This window comes from Scleropages formosus, chromosome 9 (assembly GCF_900964775.1).
Source record: "Scleropages formosus chromosome 9, fSclFor1.1, whole genome shotgun sequence".
NCBI lineage: Eukaryota > Metazoa > Chordata > Actinopteri > Osteoglossiformes > Osteoglossidae > Scleropages > Scleropages formosus.
This window is the reverse complement of record NC_041814.1, coordinates 19,855,527-19,875,368: the sequence shown is the minus strand read 5'-3', so window position 1 is coordinate 19,875,368 and position 19,842 is coordinate 19,855,527. Positions and strand designations below refer to the sequence as shown.

The following is a 19,842-nucleotide window of genomic DNA, read 5'->3' as shown; positions in this document are numbered from 1 at the left end:
GAATAATTGGTATGAATCTGAATCTACGGTTGAGTTACCCATGAGTCCTGGACACTTGCTGTCTGTAGGTATTCCCGGAATGCTACTGGGAATTTCCCAGCGGAGAACCAAAAGCCAGTCCTCGGGGGACGTACGGCAGACCTCAGACATTGGATCTGTGCCAAAGTGTCCCAAGACGGGGCGGAACGCGAAGAACGCCTTGCTGAGGCTCTTGCGTCAACAAACGCGCCAGGGAGGGGAGTTTATTTGTGCAGCGTGGAGGGCAAAGGGTGTCACGACTCCATGCTGTTGTTGCTGCTAGCATAGGTACACAGTTCACTGGGGGTGTCCACCCTCTGGAAGAACGCGATCCCAAGCGTCGACAATGCATTTGGGTTCCGCCTCAGCACGAGGCGAAATGGCTTTGAACGCTCCGTGGCCTGCCGCTAGGACCATCTTCCCCAAGAGCTCTTCAAAGGCAGTCGGAGCCAGCGTTTGTTTGTCTGAACTCTACATCCCACAGTGGGAACGGCAGTGCCGTCATATAAACAGGGGTTCAAAGAGGTCTTCCAATGAAAATAATGCACGAGTCTTCGAACTGTGTCCAACCTCTCTAAGAGCAGGCTTTCAGGAACCAGACGTGTCGTTGATCAAAGCGGAACTTCGAACGCGGCCATGGTAATTGGGGTAATTTATTTTAATGTTAATTAAGCTAATGTATAAACAACAGCCACATAAAGTCCACATGAACAGATCAAGGAAGAGAAGCCTGAGGAAAAGAAAGTGAGACTATAGAGAGAATGATGACAAATGGATGTAGGCAGGAGTTTAACTCAAGGACATGTACGTTTCTTAGAAAGCAGCAAGCTGGGGGCCTGTAACATTTCCACTCCATCTATGTCTTTCCTGTGACCTTGAACCCATATGAAAAGCACACCCATAACCTGCACTGTGAAATGGTCAGTCATACATCACTAGCAACTTCAGGACTCCAGCAAGTGAAGATCTGAAGTGCATCGTTTATTCAAGCGACGCTCTTGAACCGTAAAGCCCGTCACGGCGTTGGGATCCAGCACGTGGACTGCAGGGTCAGAAAAACACACTAACTTTGATGGAATCCTGGGGAAGGATCTCCAGCTGAGCACCCCCCTAAGGTTTGGTTAACATTCTCTCCACGGGCTGCCCACACCCAACCTCTCCCTCTTTCCTTAACCACACAGAGTCTCCCTATAGTGCGCTATAGTGTGTTATTTTCCCCTCCTCACTTTGATCAGTTCCCATACGGGCTCAGGCCTTGAATGGCATTAAAGTGTGTCAAGCTGCCTGACTTCAAGTGGACCTCACAGGTCGTCCTGCCCTCCCCTCAACTAGTAAATAAAGCAGTTCTATACAGTCCTGTAGCCAACGCCAATCCCAACTCTCACAGGGTCCACAGCTGCCACAGTTCATCCCAGGAGGACATGGCTTTGCCAGGTACCACCCTGGAAAGTACTCCACAAGCACTTCCAAGTCTTTGGGAGAGACACCACTCATCTTCATCACTCATCTGAGTGTAAACTGAAATGGAGAGTACTGCAAAGTTTGACACTCATCCCTGAAGGCAACGTGATGACCTGCAGAATGATCCACTGGTCAACAAAGAAACCCTCAGACACTGTAAGACTGTAAGCTCTGCTCAATAATAGGTCGTACATGGACTTAATGGAAACTGTTGTCCAGCGCTGCTGTCTCACATGTCTCTGGAGGGCCTGGCCAATCAGAACTCAGTTTACCGCAACTCGACATATGACCCCGATCCAAAATACTTTTGATTACTGTAGTAATTATGTCAAAACATGTTTAATAAGCATCCAGACTGTGCACACATGCTTTCAGAGTTACAACATGGGGTAATTTGTTTATTAGTACAGCCTAAATAATAGAGCTGTATATCTAGCCTTACAGGCCTCCATTAGTCTGGGCTCTTCCTCTAGCACGTATATTTTAAAATATGTGTATTACTTCACATTATATTGTTAACAATTTTTTGCAGGAACTATGGAGGAGCTAAAAGCTTTAAAGCTCTAAATGCACTTTGCTGCAAGGAAATGATATGGTTATTTACGGTACCCATCGCTTCGTGGATGAAAAGAGTAATTGCCCCACATATAAAGAAAATAACGTAACAAGTATTTCTCATCACTCGTTCGCCACACAGAACGAGGCAGGGCTCTTTGCTTTTACGTCCTGTTGTCATACATAACCACTGAGCGTTCGTATTTGTCCTTCAGCTAGGAGAGCGACAGAGTCAGTCTCCTGCGGTCATGGTTAAGGAAGAAACTCATGTACAACTCTGCCTGTTGACTCACCTGTTGTTGAAGTTGGTGCAGTAGGTGAGGTCCTTGCAGCCCAGTTGACAGGGCTCGCGGACATCCGCCAGACAGGTGACCAGGTCAGCCTCCACGGGATTGTACTCGCACAGCTGATCAAACTCTTGCCAGGTTTGGCTCCCCCAGTTGGTGCTGATCTCCTGACACATCTCCCTGCAAGAAGAAGCACTTGTCAGCACGCTGGACGTAAGGAGGTGGATCCTACATCTTCTGCTGGATTTCGACTGCACTCAGATTGAAACTGTGAACGTCTAGCTGTACAAAGCTCTGTGCTTATTTGTTTCATGATAAATGCCTCTTCTAAGAAAATCGACCGTACGTACAATGCAGCCAATGACAGGGCCGGCGTCAGGGTTTTTGGCACCCCAAGGCAAGAATTGATCAAACACCCCCCTTAAAACTCCTATCTGCACCTTTATTAATGTAGTGACCATCAATGAAACAAGAGCTTATAAATTTTAATTTAAAGACAAAAGCATATTTTTTGTGATTTCTAAATGATGATTTAAATGAGAACACGTGAACATTATACATGTATGCACAGACCACAAATGTACACCTTCATGCCCGAAAACAGACTTAAACTAAACATATTTTGAAGACTAAAGCTAATTAAGGGGAAAAAAATACACACACACACACACACACACTATTTACTGCATTCATTCCATAGAAAATGTTACCCTGTGCTGAAGTCAAGTTACAACATTTCAAAGACATGGGGCAGCAATGCATCATATGATGTTCCTATTATATATAGGGTGGCAGATATTCAGATTTCTCAAAAAAAAAAACATTTTCTTTATTATTTATTTTTTTTGCCAAGATTACTATTTATTTTTCGGTTTTAGCAAATGTGGCAACCCCAAAACCACAGCAAATTCCTTGTGTGTCAGCACACTGGCCAATAAAACTCATTCCGATTTCGATTCAAAGACACAGAGAACCCGCTGACCGACACAGTGAGGTATTGGCTTTGGAGCAGCAATGCAGCTTGGCGCAGTCTGTCCTGCCGGTGGAGGGGGGGTCGGGGTCACTGATACGGGGCGAATGCGCGCTCCCCAGGAAGCACTGCCACAGCGGGTCCTGGGGCAGCGGCTGGCGGTCGCATTCCGAGATCAGAGCGTCAATGATCTCCTGCTCCGTGGTCAGCGTGCGCAGGATGCGTCGGCAGGCGCTCTGACAGTGGGCGTCCTCCGCCCGGTCACAGCAGAACAGACCTGAGGACAGGTGGGACGGATGGGGTCAGGCCTTCAGAAGAAGCGCTAGAGCCATCGCGCCAGACTACGGCGAAGAGGATGTCGGACAGAAGCGTAAGGCGGCGTAATGGATGCTGGATCCCTCGGGAAATAGCGTAACACTTAAAGTGCTGGAGTAACACTGCGGCACAGGTCAAGTCAAGGATGAGTTAGTGTCAGTTCACCATGCTAACATGTGGACTACAGCCTTGGCAGCTGTGCAGTGGCGCGAGATGATGACAGATCAGCAAGTCCCTACTTACTGTCAACGGGGCTCTTGATGGGGTAGGACTTGGTGTAGTTTCCTACACAGCTTATCAGCTGGGGGCTGATGCTCTGGCAGTACTCCTTGAGGGTTTTGATCTGGGAGACGCTGGGGGATGAGTCCGTGCGGAAGATGGCCTGGCAGTACTCCCTGCAGTTAGTGTGCCTCCCTGCATAGCTGCAGCACCCAGAGCCCACTGGGGGGACGGGACAGGAACATGATTTTAAAAAACAATAGAAAAAGAAACACAGCCACAAGTGCAAGCGTACACCGAAACAAAAGTCAACGCTTACCAGAATCTGTGTAACACACAAACACGCGCACACACACACACACGCAAAGGAGAATAAGACGAAAGAGGAAAATGTTGTTTGGGAATGCATTTTAAATATGTCTATTATACACACACACAGTCTGAAACCATTTGTCCCAAGCGGAGTCGCGGCGAGCCGGAGCCTAACCCGGCAGCATAGGGTGCAGGGCTGGAGGGGGAGGGGACACACCCCCGAAAGGATGCCAGTCCATCGCAAGGCACCCCAAGTGGGACTTGAACCCCAGGCCCACCGGAGAGCAGGACCCGACCAAGCCCACTGCGCCACCGTGCTCCCCCTATGTCTCTAATACACTTAGTAGCAAAATCCGTAATTCTTATGGATGTGAAAGAAAAGTTCAGTACACACATTTCAGTATTTAGCTGATTTCCATTAGGTACTGAAACAGTGCCCCATCGTCAGCGTCTCCGTTTACGGAAATTAATTTACTCTCCTGTTCCAACAACACGTGAACTTGTTCACTGACAATAAGGTTTAGGAGACATTTTAAAATATCCTTGCTTACTCTCAATGGTCTGAATAAGTTAGCTCCAAATTTAATTAGCCCGTATTCACTTAAACTGGACAACTATTTACTTGAAAATATGTACAAACCAGAATGTGCTTTTCAAATACAGAATGCAGGCTCTCCGGTCATTCCTACAGTAAATAAACCACCTTGCAGTTACGGGGCCCTCGAAGCGCAAAACGACCGATGCCAGGCTCTCCCCTTTAGACAGTGCTGTTAAAACCTCGGATTTAAACCCAGTATTTCCCTGAGCTGGTACCACTGTCCATGCTGCAGCGTAACCGTGATCGTGGCTAGTGAACGCTTCTCCTCTTCTTCCTTTTGACTTTGCCAGCTGGTGACCTGCAACATCTCACCATCTGCACTGCCTGACCCGGAGAAGATGTCATCCTGACCCGACCAGGACATCCAGATGACCGCATGACTCTTCCAAAATCTGTTCGTACGGCACTGTTTTTCTTTGCTTTATGTTAGCATGTACGGAAGAGAGGGGCAGCAAGACTTGGAGGCAAAAAAGCGTTTTCACCTCATTTGCCACCCAAGGAATTGTTTTCCTCTCCTCCATTGCTTTCTACATTTACCCCCCCAACGCTTAAATCTGCATCATTGCTGTTATTACCCATTGAAAATTCTCAGCAACAGGAAAAAGAAAACACACCTCAGCAATAATCAGTTTCATTCAATCAAATCATGAGAAAGACCATCAGCATTGAACACATCAACCCTGCCATGTGAAACACAGCTCATATTTACAGAGTACAATAAAATCAACTTACTCTCATTTTTGGAGATGCAGCTGTACAGAGGTTTCTGGGAATCAGCGAAAATAACATCGTTAATATACATTTTACCTGTCAACATTCAGCACTGTAGCAGCAAGTGTGGAACACGGAGTTACGGCACTGTACGAGATTTTCAGATGTTCCGAAAGCGTGCAATTTAAGGTTATTCGGATTTAACCGAGATCAGATATCATAAAACTATCTGACCACCGATGCTGAGATTTTTTTCCTCTGTTCTTGCCTGACATCTCAGACAGAAATGGAAAGGGGTATATTATTTAGGAGGTATATTTAGGGAGCAGCTAATTTTGTTTGTGAAAGTTTGGGACAATGGTGTGGTGGTTAGACTGAAACAGAGCCTCTGTGTAATTCATGGAGAGAACTCTAGATGTTTGTGTTGGATTTTCGCTTTGTTGCACGATACCACATCAGTAAGCCTGTCTACAGGGTGAACACTCAATTTTTCCGTGACCCGGAGAGCCTTTGCTTAGAGTTATGCAAGAAATAAACCAATATGGTGGGAATCTTAACCATTTTCTTCTGATGCTAATTTCAAAGCTTAAAACGCTCAAGGAACAGTTCCCTGTCCCGAAAGCGACCTTGAAACGAAACCTATTTGCCTCCTTCCATCACTTCAGAAAGAAGAGTTTGCCTGGTTGCATCCATGACTGTCCATAAAGAATGCATATTAGACAATGAGAATCAAATTGTAAAAAAAAAACATTTGCCTGGGTCTCTTCATATGACTTTTTTCCATCTCACTCTTCAAAATAGATGGAAATTATCAATATAATTCAATGGAAGACCAGTCCATCTAAGGGCAATAACACATTCATATATATGTATACACATTTAGTTTATATATGTATGCATGTGTATGTAAAGCCACATTTAAGAGACATGCAGTTTGGGGCCAAAACACATATATTCGGAGCTTTTGAAGTAAAACCAAAGTGAAATAAGAACTTTACCATGCTGGAAAGAGTGACTTTGCTGCTAACAGAGTGAGTCATCACGACAAACTGAAAACCGAGAATCTTACGGCGGCACTCTCTCAGGTCACTTCTCATTAGGAGGGAAACTAGGTCAGGCTCTTAGCGTCTGTACTGGATCCAGTGTCTACCTGTCACAACCAATTTCACACTACAAGAAACCTTGCCCTGTTAAACAGCGCCTGCCGCTTTCACACTACACTTCAGAAGTTGCCGGAAAGGTTTACCTCGGAGTCTTTTTTGCATACTTTCGTGATGTCATTTTTGGATGATGCCTGCAGGTTGAGAACAAAATGGGTCTGTTCACACATGTGCACGTTAAAAACAGCAACAGCTCCCAGTCAGAGCACCATTTAAAGGAAATACTGAGTTAAGGCCTGGCATATTGCATCCTAATGTCCAACCTGATTAAAAAATAAAAAATAAAAACTAAAAAAAACATGGTATATATGAAAGAACAACTCTAGAGTTGCAGATATAGAAAGGACCCAATGTTCTTTGAAAGAGTTGCATCTAAGGGGGGATAGGTGGGATTGGGAGTGGCACGTCCACACCCACAGTGTAACAGTTACCATTTATACCCAGCCCCCAGATATATCAAAAACAGCTGGATTTACCATACTATATGCCATGCATCTGTCAGCTTTTGAAATGCAAACAGCCCTTGTGATGGTGGAGAAAGCATACAGATGACAATCATAGTTAGCTCATATATAAGACAGGCATGTAAGTCTTCTGGTGGCTTGGTGGCGTCGAACAACCCGACATCTTACCAGCTTGCATTCGCGCCGGCAGTCCACAGAGATGGCCAATTCGCAACACCCAAGGCCCACCCAACTATCCGACTTCCTGGACGCCCCTGTGAGCAATCAAGAGTGTTTCAACCCCAACAGTCCAGCGTACCATCCCATGGCTGGACAGGGCCAGCTCAGCACATTCCTGTTCGTGTGAGTGAAGTGCATTTGTTTTGTGTCCCAGAAATCACTTTGGCAAAGACTTGACAGCTATGTGGGCTTCGCACAAGAATGGAGGTTAGTGTGAGGTTATTGCTACACTAGGAAAGTCTTACATCTGATACTTATTTCAGCATCTGACTCCTTTATTTTTCTCTTAAAAATGGGCAGAGACAGGTGGAAACCCAATGCCAACAATGCAGTCCGCAAATAAACCACACCAGACACACACCCAGAAGAAATCTGAGTTTTATTGAAACATCACTGAAGAGTTTAAAGAATCATATCCTGATTTCTTTCAGCTGAACAGATTACAAAACACTGAACAACAACAAAAATATATTTAATAGATCTTTAAATAATTCATGTTACGTATTGATCGCCATAATTAAGACAGCAAGTTAGATCTGGGTATGGATAATTGTCTTACCTGGTAATGTGGAATTGATGCAGATCCAAAGTTCACTCTATAAAGAGTTAAAATATCGTTTCAAACCACGTTCAACTTTTGCATGCACATACGTAGTACATTCCTGTGGATCAGCTCATTCGTTTGAAATTTTTTGTGACTGGGATTGCATCAGGATATCAGTAGCAGAAAGGTCCTTTTTGTCACTCTTTGCTCAGGATCTCAAACTATATTTACTCCATTAAGGCAGCCTTAAGAGAAGGACTTTAGTGAGACAAAGAATGTAATAGGGTAATGAATTTCCAGTCCAGAAAACAGGGATCAAACTGTGGTCTGATAAGACTGGTTGCAGCAATTCAGTTGTGCTCCAGTTCACTGAGCGCTACGGAGATGGACATTTCATGGTGCGGTAAACACTGTGTTGTGAAGGCAGTGCTCAACTCAATGCTACACTGACTGCTAACATAAAACATTCATACACCATCTAGATGAAACCCTCTAAATCTCACGGCGCACGTATCGCAAACTCCTTAAATGAATATCCCAAGGTGGGTCAGCACAAGAAACGGATGAAGTTAACAGAGAAACAAATTAAATGCCATATAACCAAAATGTATACAATTTGCATAATGGACCTTATAATTAACAACATGGAGCGGAAATGGTTCGAGATTCATTTCGCATGGAGCCTCTCATGCTATCTGGCACTAGAAGAGAGGAGCAGCAGTCAAAGGCTCTCATCATCACCTGCACGTCCAGACAAAATAGTGGAGATTTACATAAAGTGTAGGTGTTATTGGAGAGGCTCTAAAATCCAGCAAGGCACAACGACTTGGCATCACACTCCAAAAACCTTGTGACAAGATGCTCATTACTTTTGAGAAGTTACACTCCACATTACCGAGCTGCAGAGCTCCCACACTGTGAGAAAGGAAAGATTTACGGTCTCAAAGACTATCGAATTTTGCTGAAACATTTTAATTCAAAATCTGTTTCACCAAATTAAATCAGCGGGATATGGGCCGGATAAAATACAACCATTGATTTGCTTGCTAATTACAGGCTGCACCTAATTGAAGGTTACCATTTTAAATTAAAAAGATCACATGGCGATAGGTTTCTAATTAGTGGCAAATCAATTTAAGAGTCCACGTGTCACAGCACAATGGTTAAAAACATGGGTGTGTAACAGGAAGACTGTAGGTTCAAGGCCCTCCTCCACTGTAGATGCCTCAAGTATATCATTATATCTGATCATTTTCCAAATGCACCTATATGAATAAAACGGTAATTATTGCTAAACGCTTCAGCCAAGCAATTAAACACCATTGAATAACTGCACTCATACCACATGTAAAACATATTTTGTACAACTGGAAGCAAATTAAATATTTCCTTTAAAGATTATAGCTGTTATTTGTAACGAATGCATCGCACAACGCCAAACATCAGTGCATACAGTGTGTGATTGCTGCTTACCATGGACTCCGGGCAGTAACTAGGTAATCGCTGAAGGAGGTGCTTCAGTCGGGATTCGCTTTTTATGGTCGGGAGCTACAAATAAAGACAAAACAAATTCTCCGTTACCGAGGAGGCGCTCAAAAATGGCTTCTGTTTAAATCCCCCGCATACAGATGAGTACAGTACTATCTTATGGCATAACATTCTTTCTCTGTCTGTGTGACACTGACTATGACCAGGCGTTTTAAAATGAACAAAGTGCGCAGAGCCGTCTTTTTTTTTCCAACAGAAGCCAAACAGTGCGGAGACTCACAATGTGGGGAATTTCAGCTGTAAAGGCCCCGCATCTTCACTCTAGAGAAGACCAGAGTAGGACTCTGGGTCTAAACAGTCTTCCAACTGACTGAAAGATGGTATTTACACTATGCCAGTACTTGACTCATGGCATCATAAAACAAATAAGAAAAGCAAACAGTTTGTACAGTTTAACACTCCCAGACGAGTAGCGACCACTGGCGTGTTGATCTGCACAGGATGAGACCCCCCCTTAGACCCCCAAAAAATACTTGTGTGGTTATGATGCACGTGGCAGTATGGAAATTGACAGCACCTGGGGAGTGACCCTTCCTAAATAGGACTTATACTTACAGGATCACCTTTATAATTAATGCTTTCTACATGTTCTCTCGCTATCCTGTTATATTTCTATTCATATTATACAACACTGTGGATCTCCATCAAGGTCCTGCTGAACAGCTGCAGAACAGCCTTGTGGCAGATTTCCAAAGAAATACCTTTTCAAAGCTTGAAATGATCATCATTTGACATGGTGAACCATGGAGGCTGAAGGAACTCATGGTGATTGTTGGCAAATACAATACACACAAAAGAAGTCAACAGCCCTTGTGTTATGAGAACATACGGTACCATGGGCAACAACCTTGGTAATACTTGCGCGGAACACACTGTGCAGAAGTGGGAAAGTAAAGCAGCCCACAACTGTCCCAGGAAACCGCTGCAGAAGAGATGGGAAGACACGTTGGCCCATTCCGTGATCAAGCCCGTTGTCCGGATGCCTCGTGGAGAGGGTGAAATATCCAGCAAGCGTACTCGCTTTTGACAGATACTGTAGCCGTATTGTGTTTAGAGTGCTGTTCAGCAAATTCGTGTACCGGTCTTGTCAGGTCACATCCAACAAATACTGGAATGATGACTCACTTCCACCAAAGCCACGCCAACACAGGGCAGGCAAAACACTAAAAAGCACAATAAGTGGCACATCTGTCCAACAGGTGGTAAATAATCATCACCTTAGAGCGGTATACCACATACACGCGGGTCTCCTCCTTTCGGTGCGCTCCGAAGCACAGCCTTTTAAGGCACTGCTATGAATTGAGAAGAATGCCGCGCGTATGGGCTCCGACACAATGTAAAAGATCTTCCTTAAAAGCCAGTTCTTGGAAGTCAATCAAAGATATTTTTGGGGGGGAAAAAAAAAAGCTTGGCAATGAAAACTAATGACCAGTCCTGGCCATTTATCATAGGTTTGGTATAGAAAAGAGAGTAAGTGTGTAGTGCCAAAGCAGAGATGAATAGGCTTTTCCATTCAGGGGAGCAGACCTCATCTCATCAAAGAAAGGGCCGTCTGCTTGGACGAAACAGCCCATTTGGAAGGAGGACTAGAAAGAGCGACTGCACACAACCCCACGGCACATCTAGTCCCCTTCCTTTACAGCGAGTGCTCGAGCCTCTGGAGACACTAACGGGCTGAGCGGTATTCGTATACCCTTCTCTGGACTTCTGACGTGCACCGTGAGAGGGACGAGAGAGCCCTTAAGGGGTGCGTTCCCATCTCCAGTGTACTCAAACGCCACGGCCCTGGGGGGTGGGGGGGTGCCAAGGGTGACACTTTCCCAGAAACTGCCTTTCACGTTTGTTTCTCATGGTCTGCGTGAAAAGAGCAGACAGATGGAGAGGCATCTGTGGATGTTTTCTGGTGGATTAACAGAGAGAGCAAAAGACAGAGAAACAGAGAGCGAGAAAGAGCAAGAGAAGGCGGGGGGGACAGGCCTATCTTACACCAGATGCACCATTTGCATTAAATGACGCTCTTGTCATAATCACAAAACATCCAAATAGGCAAAAAAAAAAAAGTGAAGTGCTTCCATCTCGGATAACTTCTCCTTTTATACTGGCTTCAGCTTGAACGTGACTCTGTGGGCACAATCCAGTTATAATCCTTTATAATATTTCTTGAAAATATAAGAAAATTGTGATTGAACTGTGCATAAAAAACAGTAAATATTGTTCAAAACCTTTCATTCGTAAATTATATCGTGGAGAGGAGGGGAAATAATGTCAGACGGAACTGTGACAGCAACGATGCAGGCATGGCAGAAATTATGCAAATTGGGTTGTTTTGAAAAACCTGTAATAAGGTGTTTCGTTCCGCCGGCTGAGGGAGAACGCAGATCTCAGTGTAAATTCATCTGTGGTCGGCTGCATCTTACCTGATTGCAGGCTTCCCTACATGGCGAGAACTCTGCAGCATGGTGACAGCATGAGGAATCTGTTCAACGAGAGAGAGAGAGAGAAAAGCTCTTAGCACGGTCTCATTCTTGACAGAAACCGGCAGCTACTCCTCTTAGGGAGGGTTCGTTCCTCAGCAAGAGCAATAATTGCGCAGGAGAGTTGTTTGCCTTCATTAAACACACACACGATGGCACACAACAGCCTTAAATTACAGAAATGCTTGCGCTGCAAAAAAAATCAACATTTTGCTTCATTTAAATTCTCTGGAACTCTGAACGAAGCATGAATTTGACGCCACTGAGTCCAAAGCGTAGCTGGGGCGTAAAGGAACTGTAACATAGGTCGCAACCTCAAGGCGACCTCAGGAGGGAACACTGATGGTACCGGGGCAGACGCGCTGCCTGGTGGTGAGCGTGAGGAGGCCGGACATTTCCCAGACAGATTCCATTCCCAACATGTGTTCACGCGCCAAGTCCACTTTCACACCGTCACCCAAAAAGGCCCGCGCTGCTTCTGCGGGCTTGCATCATTTGTTTTTGTTTCAGACTTTGGTCACACATGATTTGGTGTTCTGAAGAAGATCTGGATATGCATCTTGTTTATAGAACACATGATTCCTGGGATTGTCACTTGCAACCTTTGGGTAGCAAATCCATGAGCTACATCACCCTTAACCACTACTACTACCACCACACCACCATGATCTTCTGCATGAATCTTCAGTCTCCTGAGTGATGGATCATGCCGGACCGGGGGAGCAGAGAAAACAGAAGTGAATGTCTGAGATCTGTTAGCAAGCAAACACCCCCATACTATTCCAGCTCCACAGCTTTGCTGCCTTTTCGTTCTGGTGTCACTACGCTGAAAATATAGATGGAAGCCAGTAGAGAAGCTGTGCCATTTCTCAGAAACGTCTACTGGAATTTAGAACAGTATGCATGAGATCCACATTAAACGCACAAACCAGACATGAACTTTAACAGCTTGGCAGAGCTATACATCATGGGGATGAAGGGACAGCAGGAAGTCACAGAACTTCTGACTTTCCTCCCAAACATTTAACGTACTGTATTTCTTCACTGACAGTACAGCACTTGCTCAGTGCCCAGCCCTTAGCCGCAACATTACCTCAACCATGCATGATGTTCAGCAAAGAAGCTCTGTAGAATGTCAAATTATCTTTATTAAGACTATTTTGGGAATCTAAATTACAGTTTTGGGCACTGTTGTCACAAGGAAGCCACAGATGATTGTGCAGTTTTGTTCGGCACTTGCCATTTAACGGATTAAGAAACAAACGGATTCATTGCTCACTAATGAATTGATACTAGCATTTGTCTTAAGGTTTCTTCTTGGTGCTCTGGTCTCCTCCCACAGTCCAAAGACGTTTACTTCAAGTAAATCGGTCACTCTCGACTGCCCATAGAACATGAAAGTGAGTCAATGAGACATACTGCTGTTGACTTGATTACATGTTTGCCATCAATGTCTTACTACATGATTCAGCTGCCATTGAACTTCAGCTCACAGACTGATGGCCTGACTTTTTAATTAAGAATTGCAATACAAAGAGGAATTTGTGGTGCTATTGTGGAATTTGGTTTGAATAGATACAATCTGAAACATCAAGGCCTTAACTCCTTCCAAGTATCCGCACAAATAACATGCTGGGAGACATTTCCAAACAGAAGCTCCCCTGGCAATGCATCTTATCGATATATATATATTTCTTACACTATAAGGGTGTGGAAATGACTAGTAAATAGTAAACTACTGAAACACGGTTCCAGTGATGAGTGCTTAGAGAGTACATAGGGCGAGTGTTACAACAGTTTGTAGAAGACACCTTGCAGGTAACACAGAGCTATGAGTGATGCAGGACAGTAGTGGTTAGCATTGCTACCTTTGGACTCAAAGGTTCAAATCTCACCTTTGGCTGTAGTGTCCTTCAGCAAGGTACTTACTGCAAATTGCTCCAGTCCAAAAAAAAAAAAATAGCTGCACAAAAGGGTTAAATAACTGTAGGTATCTTAACATTGTAAGTTGCTTTGGAGAATTAATAAATGTGAAGATCAGAGGGTTCCAAGGGACAGTACCCCTGGCAAAATAATAGCAGTCCCATATCATGCACAACATGATTACATCAGACAAAAGGCAACATCTGCTTAAGCATTCATTTTCTCTGACAGTTCCATCAGTGACTGCAAGGTGCTCAGTTACTCTGGCAGCAAGGGTAACCCAGACCATCACACTGCCACCACCTTGGTGACTGCTGGTAAAGGGTCTTTCCCCGAAAGGTTGCAGTGGGTTTTCCGCCAGACCTAACGGAGCCCTTTTTGTTCAGAAAATACAACTTTTAATGTAGCATTCCACAGGATATTCTTCCAGAAATATTGAGAGGCATCCAGGTGGGTTTTGGCAAGCTGCAGATGAGCTTTCATGTTGTTTTTATGGAGCAGTGACTTGCATTTGCTGCTCTATCCTGTATCTTATTCAGTGTCTTACTGTTATTCTGGACTCAAGAACACAGATTTGAGCTGAGAAAAGAGTGGCCTACAATTCCTTACATGTTGTTCTGCGGTTCTTTTTGAGCTCCTTAATGATTTGCACACAAATTTCCTTCGATAGTCAGTTTATATGAATTTAATCTTTCAACTTGACATTTGTTGGTAAGGGTTTAAGTAGCTGAGAATTATACTTGACAAGGCTGACCCAAATGAGGCCTGACTATTCTAACAGCTTGCTCTAATTATCCCTTTAATTAGATTGATTAATGTTAAGGGACAATTACTTTATCCACACCTATGGTTGCACATTTTATTATCTCTTACGCCAAGGAAATTACATAGATGACAACATCCCAGATTTATAGCAGAGACAATGAACCGTAGGGGTGCATGGAACAGAAATGTGTGTGATGAGTAGCATGCTGGTGCAGCAGGTAGTGCTGCCACCTGGGCTGGTGGAGTGTAGGTTTCAAATCTGGCTCAGTTTATGTGCGGAGTTCGCATGTTCTCCCCGTATCTGCGTGCATTTCTTCTCATAGTCCAATCACACTTGGTTCAGATGAACTGGTGACACTAAGTTGCCTGTTGTGTGTGGCTACCCTGCAATGGACTGGTGTCCCCGCCAGTGTGTACCCCCACTGGCCTGCCATGACCCTGACTAGGACAAGGAATTGCCAAAAGGGAATGCAAGTAAGAACTGGCAATGCAAAAAAAAAAAAAAAAAAAAAGTTTTCTTTTGAATAAAATCTAAAAGCCATGAATCACTTCATAATGCAAAGAGTTTGAAAATAATCAATCATTTGAAAATTATCTGAGACATTTAGTAAGAGACTGCTGTTTCAAATGGCAACAGTTTTGTTTTTGTTGTGTGCCGAATAAACGTTGAGACTGCTTCAATCCACACGCAGCGCAATACATTGGAGTGAAATCAGCATCAAGGCTGAGTAAATAAAAGCTCAGCTGGAATGAAAACCCGTGTGCTCGGCAGAAGGCGAACACCAGGGTTGCTGACCAAATGTTTTCAGCTACTGGTATTTACACAAATAGCCAAAAATATAGTTAATGAATCAAATCGCAGGTTTTGGAGCCAAACTGCTAAAAAAACGAGCCAAATCGCTCCAAGAGATGCGCAGCACTCAGAAATGCTTTCACACCAAAGATTCACACCTCTGCTGAGGCTCCGCATTTTTATTGTGGACTTTAGAGGTGAGGCATGACACTTAGAATAATCGCAAAGCAAGATAATTCTTAGAAGAAATATATTCTCATCTGTTTATACTCAGCAAGAAAATGTCATCATTATCAGAATTTGGTCCCTCTCAGACTTTCTTTCATCTGTGACCAGACACCATCCTCTTCCATTTGCATCTGTTCCAAATGGGATGCTTTCATCAACTTGATTCTATCTGTTTCTGTAAATGTGGCCCCTGCATATCGGGCACTGCACTGAAGAATAACAACAAACATTGCTCCTTATGTCAAGATGAAACATTTCGAGCACTAAGTGCTGGTTTTTTTTCTGCCTAATGTATCCAAGTGCGTCTGGTCGAAGCCATTAGGCCAGGCATGAAGAGCCTGGCTGCGTTCTGCTTTCAGTCTGCGGTCAGATGAGAACCCAGAGCTGAGAGCGGTTCTGGCAGTGGGACGAACCAGAGCACACTCTTCTTGCGAAGAGATGAGGTTTGTAGCCTTGCTCTCCTTGGCCAGGTTCTGTATGCGTGTGTGCGCGCGCAAAAGCGGCTCTGTATGTGCCCCATGTGTGCACATGTGGGTGCGTGTATGTGTGTGCGCTTCGCTACGTGCCATCTGTGCGTGCATGCATGGGTGTGTGTGTGTGTGTGTGTGTGTGTGTGTGTGTGTGTGCGTGCGCGCGCATGAACCACCTCAAAAACACTTCAGGACCTGGAGATATTAACCTATGTATAAGACACACAGTAGGGTGAGACAGTAGCTTTGCACATTGTTTCGGCTACTACAATTTTACTGGGAGCCTTACCAAAGCGGCTGTAAAACACTGCAGCTCAAGTGGAAACGATACACGGTTGTGCTTTTGATTCAAGAAGACCAATTTAATGCCATCAGGTGGCCCTAATTTGACCGAAAAAAAAAAAATAAAATTTTCCAAACAGAGAACAAAATTGCCTGTTATAGTTAAAACGTCAAAAATGGTGGTCCGCCACAGTTCATCATGGATTCATATTCCATGCTGGAAACATGCTTCAGATCTTTATGAACCTCCTAGAGTTTTTTCACAAGAATAACACTTAAATCATCCCCTCAGGGGAATAAGCACATAAAAGCCAACACTGCAGGCATTAAACTCCTAAAGTAACAATTTAGCGGCTGATCGCAATTCAGCCAAAGTATATTATACTAATATTCTTACATTTTCTTGCATCATAAAGAATTCGATGAATCTCGTATATAATACGGAATGCACAATGTGTGGAAAAAGGTAAGAAAAGTAAATGCCACATGCTATTTAGCTGAGTAACACACAATTGGTGAGCCTGAAATTGCCGGTTTATGTCAAATAATTTCTTGCATAGCAACACAAAGAGCAGAGAATGTTATGGGACAATTTCAGCTGGTGTTCCTGTGTCCGCTTCAGTGACTTCCAGACTGAAATCACCTGTGACACAGGCCATCGAGACACAAACTTGCACTGCTTTTGAATGCAGCTGATCACTTTGATTGGTTTCATATCCCTTGGACGTTACAAGACCGTGAAGAAGGAGCTTTGACTAAGTACTCCCAAAGGGGTGGATGCCCATACATCACAGATGAACCTTCATGTATATTGGTGGGGAACTGACAAGGTTGATTGACAACATCCTTTGACTCTTTCCAAGATAAACTTTTGTGATGGACAGAGGAAAAAAGGTAAAATGCTAATAAGTCCATATTTCTTTTCTCAACCTCTCTAGGGTCCAGTTTTGCACTTCTGACTGCAGGATCTGCATTTTTAAATGTTCCCAACGATCCAGCTGGCTTCCAAACTGCAGTCCCACTGGTTCAGGGAGGTGTTCTCTCAATTCTGTGGTCATTTCTCAAGCATTTGTTGTGTGACATTAGTGAGCTATCCAGTTAAGTTTCTCTCCACCCCTGTCATGAGCTGTGTAGCTTTCCCTTGTCTGACATATGCTGTCTTCATTTCCAATGCTGTTCTCCTTCCCAAATTAAATAATTCAGTTTTTTTGACTGATGCATTTGAAAGCTGCACACCAATTATTTGGTTTCTTGCAAACCAAGCTGGCTGTCCTGCATAACTTTAAAAATCACACTGGAACGAAAACATGTATTGGTTTCTAACTGACACAATGATGCTAGTATAGGTGTAACGAGAGGAGGGATGTGGGCATGTCCCCCCAATGATCAAGAGCCTAAGTTGCCTCCCTGTATATCTTTATAACTATTCTGAGTTGAATTTCTAATATTTTTTTTATGCTTTCAGTATCTGTCAAGTTTTCATGCCTTTGATGGTTACAAACATATTAGGAAACACTATTGAACTTAATGTAATTCTCCCAAGCAGCTGTCTTTGTAACAGGGAGCTGTAGGTGGCATAGTGGTTAGAGTTGTTGCATTTGAAACCCTGCTCCTACGGTAATAACCTCAAACAAAGTACTTATCCTGAAATGCTCCAATGAAAAAAAAAAAAAATACCCAGCTGTATTAATTGGTAAATCATTGCATCTTACTATGCAAACCTAACCTTGTAAGTCACTGAGAAGAAAACTCATCTAAATGAATAAGCAATAATGGCTGCAATGTACTTATGTATCGTAAGTGGTATTTCATAGTTTAGAACTGCAGTCATCCCATGAGATGAAACCATTCCAGGGATCAGCATTCAAGTTTACAAGGAATTTCCTTTAATGACTCTTTGCTGTCTCAATGCTCTTCTTTGCATTAATAACGACCAAGTATCTTTTTTTTCTGGCAGTTAAGTGTCGGAAAGCATTTGCATTTACTCATTTAGCAGATCCTTTTCCTTAAAGCAAGGTACAATGATTTTTAATTAGTTCTTAGCTGACACTTTTATAAAAGCTAATTTAAAAGGTTAGATAGACTACAGTAAACTCATTTACCCATTTGTACAGCACAGGTAAGCAACAGACTAACACAAACACTCAAGACAATTTAGAGTCACCAACTCACCTGAAACACAGATGCTTGGACTGTGGGAGGAATGCTCTGGTAGGTCAAACAACTCATGAAGCAGCATTCTGTATCAACTGCGGGGGTTTGATGGCAGAGTTCAGAGGAGGAGCAGGACAGAGCTGAAGTAGTTCAGGTTGATGTCACCATGGCCTGCACCAGAAGTTGTGTAGTGTCTGTTGTGAGGTAAGGGCAGATCCTGCGGATGTATCTGCAGGACCAACATGTGGTTTTGATATGTTGAGAGGAGGACAGACTCAAGCTGATCATTACTCCAAGGCGCCTAGCCAATGAAGCAGGTTGTACAGATTGATAGAGTTCTCAACAAAAGCAAAGACCAGTTGGGAGGTGAATGCCCTCTGCTTTGGAGAGGTTCGGTTGTAGATGTTGATCAGAAATCCAAGCAGAAGGGTCCGAGAGGCAGGCGGCAATGTGTGGAGAAACCTCTGTAGCTCCAAGAGGAGTAGCAGTAGTGAGAGAATCCGTGGGAGGCGATGACAGAGCCAAGGGAAGAAGTGTGGATGGAGAAGAGTAGGGGGCCCAGCACTGGGCCCTGTGGAACACAGTTAAGATAGGCAGGGTGTCCCACACCAGACCAATTGGTAAGTTCTAACTGGAAGGTAAGACTCAAACCATTTCAATGCTCTTCCTTTGATGCTAAGCTGTTCAAGAGTGGAGAGCAGAATCTGGTGGTTGATCATGTGAAATGCTGCCAACAGTATTTCAGGAATTATATTTTCATTATTATTATTACTGTTTTAATATTAAATTATTCTAATAATTATATTAAATTAATATGAAATGAATAAATTCATATTGTAATATCAAAATATTATAATTTATTAATAGTAAATTATTAAAGGAAAGCTATACCTATAGATATTGGATTAAGTATAAACAGACTTTTTTTTTTACATGAATTTGATTAATACTTCAGAATTTTTAGACTCCTTCTGCCATTCTCATAAGAGGTATATCATAAAACTGCCTTCCCATCCCATTAGCAGGTTTAGATAATATAGTACAATATTTTCAAAACCATCAGTGGAGATTTCCTATTAAACCTCTGCTAATTTTTCAAAAGATATCCTCAAAGTGGTTATTTTTTGTCTAGGCTATTAGCCCTTTTCATATTCCTCTAGAGAACACAGATGTGGAAATTCTCCTTCCTTTCAGCAGATTCTAAACTAGCCTACAGAAAACTTTTAAATTGTGAGACTGAGGGATAACTGTCGCACAGCGCAACATTAGGGCAAGCAGTTTATTCATCAGTGATGAATGAATGGGTAACAGTGTATGAATTTAAAAAGGATCTTCTCTTAAAAGGGTATTTTGAAGTACTTACCTGGTAAAA

At 43.4% G+C, this 19,842-nt stretch overlaps 1 protein-coding gene across 2 annotated transcripts in view; it reads right to left on the bottom strand.

The window, feature by feature from the left end:
* reck (reversion-inducing-cysteine-rich protein with kazal motifs) overlaps window positions 1–19,842 on the bottom strand; it is a 48,526-nt gene that overhangs the window by 18,854 nt on the left and 9,830 nt on the right. For both annotated transcript variants that reach the window (XM_029254630.1, XM_018754115.2), the window contains exons 2-10: window positions 11,799–11,857; window positions 9,307–9,381; window positions 7,849–7,885; window positions 7,239–7,324; window positions 6,693–6,740; window positions 5,468–5,501; window positions 3,850–4,047; window positions 3,304–3,568; window positions 2,328–2,501 (exon numbers count right to left, since the gene is read on the bottom strand). In XM_029254630.1, the coding sequence (XP_029110463.1) occupies window positions 2,328–2,501; window positions 3,304–3,568; window positions 3,850–4,047; window positions 5,468–5,501; window positions 6,693–6,740; window positions 7,239–7,324; window positions 7,849–7,885; window positions 9,307–9,381; window positions 11,799–11,857 (976 nt within the window). The remainder of the gene's footprint in view (window positions 1–2,327; window positions 2,502–3,303; window positions 3,569–3,849; window positions 4,048–5,467; window positions 5,502–6,692; window positions 6,741–7,238; window positions 7,325–7,848; window positions 7,886–9,306; window positions 9,382–11,798; window positions 11,858–19,842) is intronic.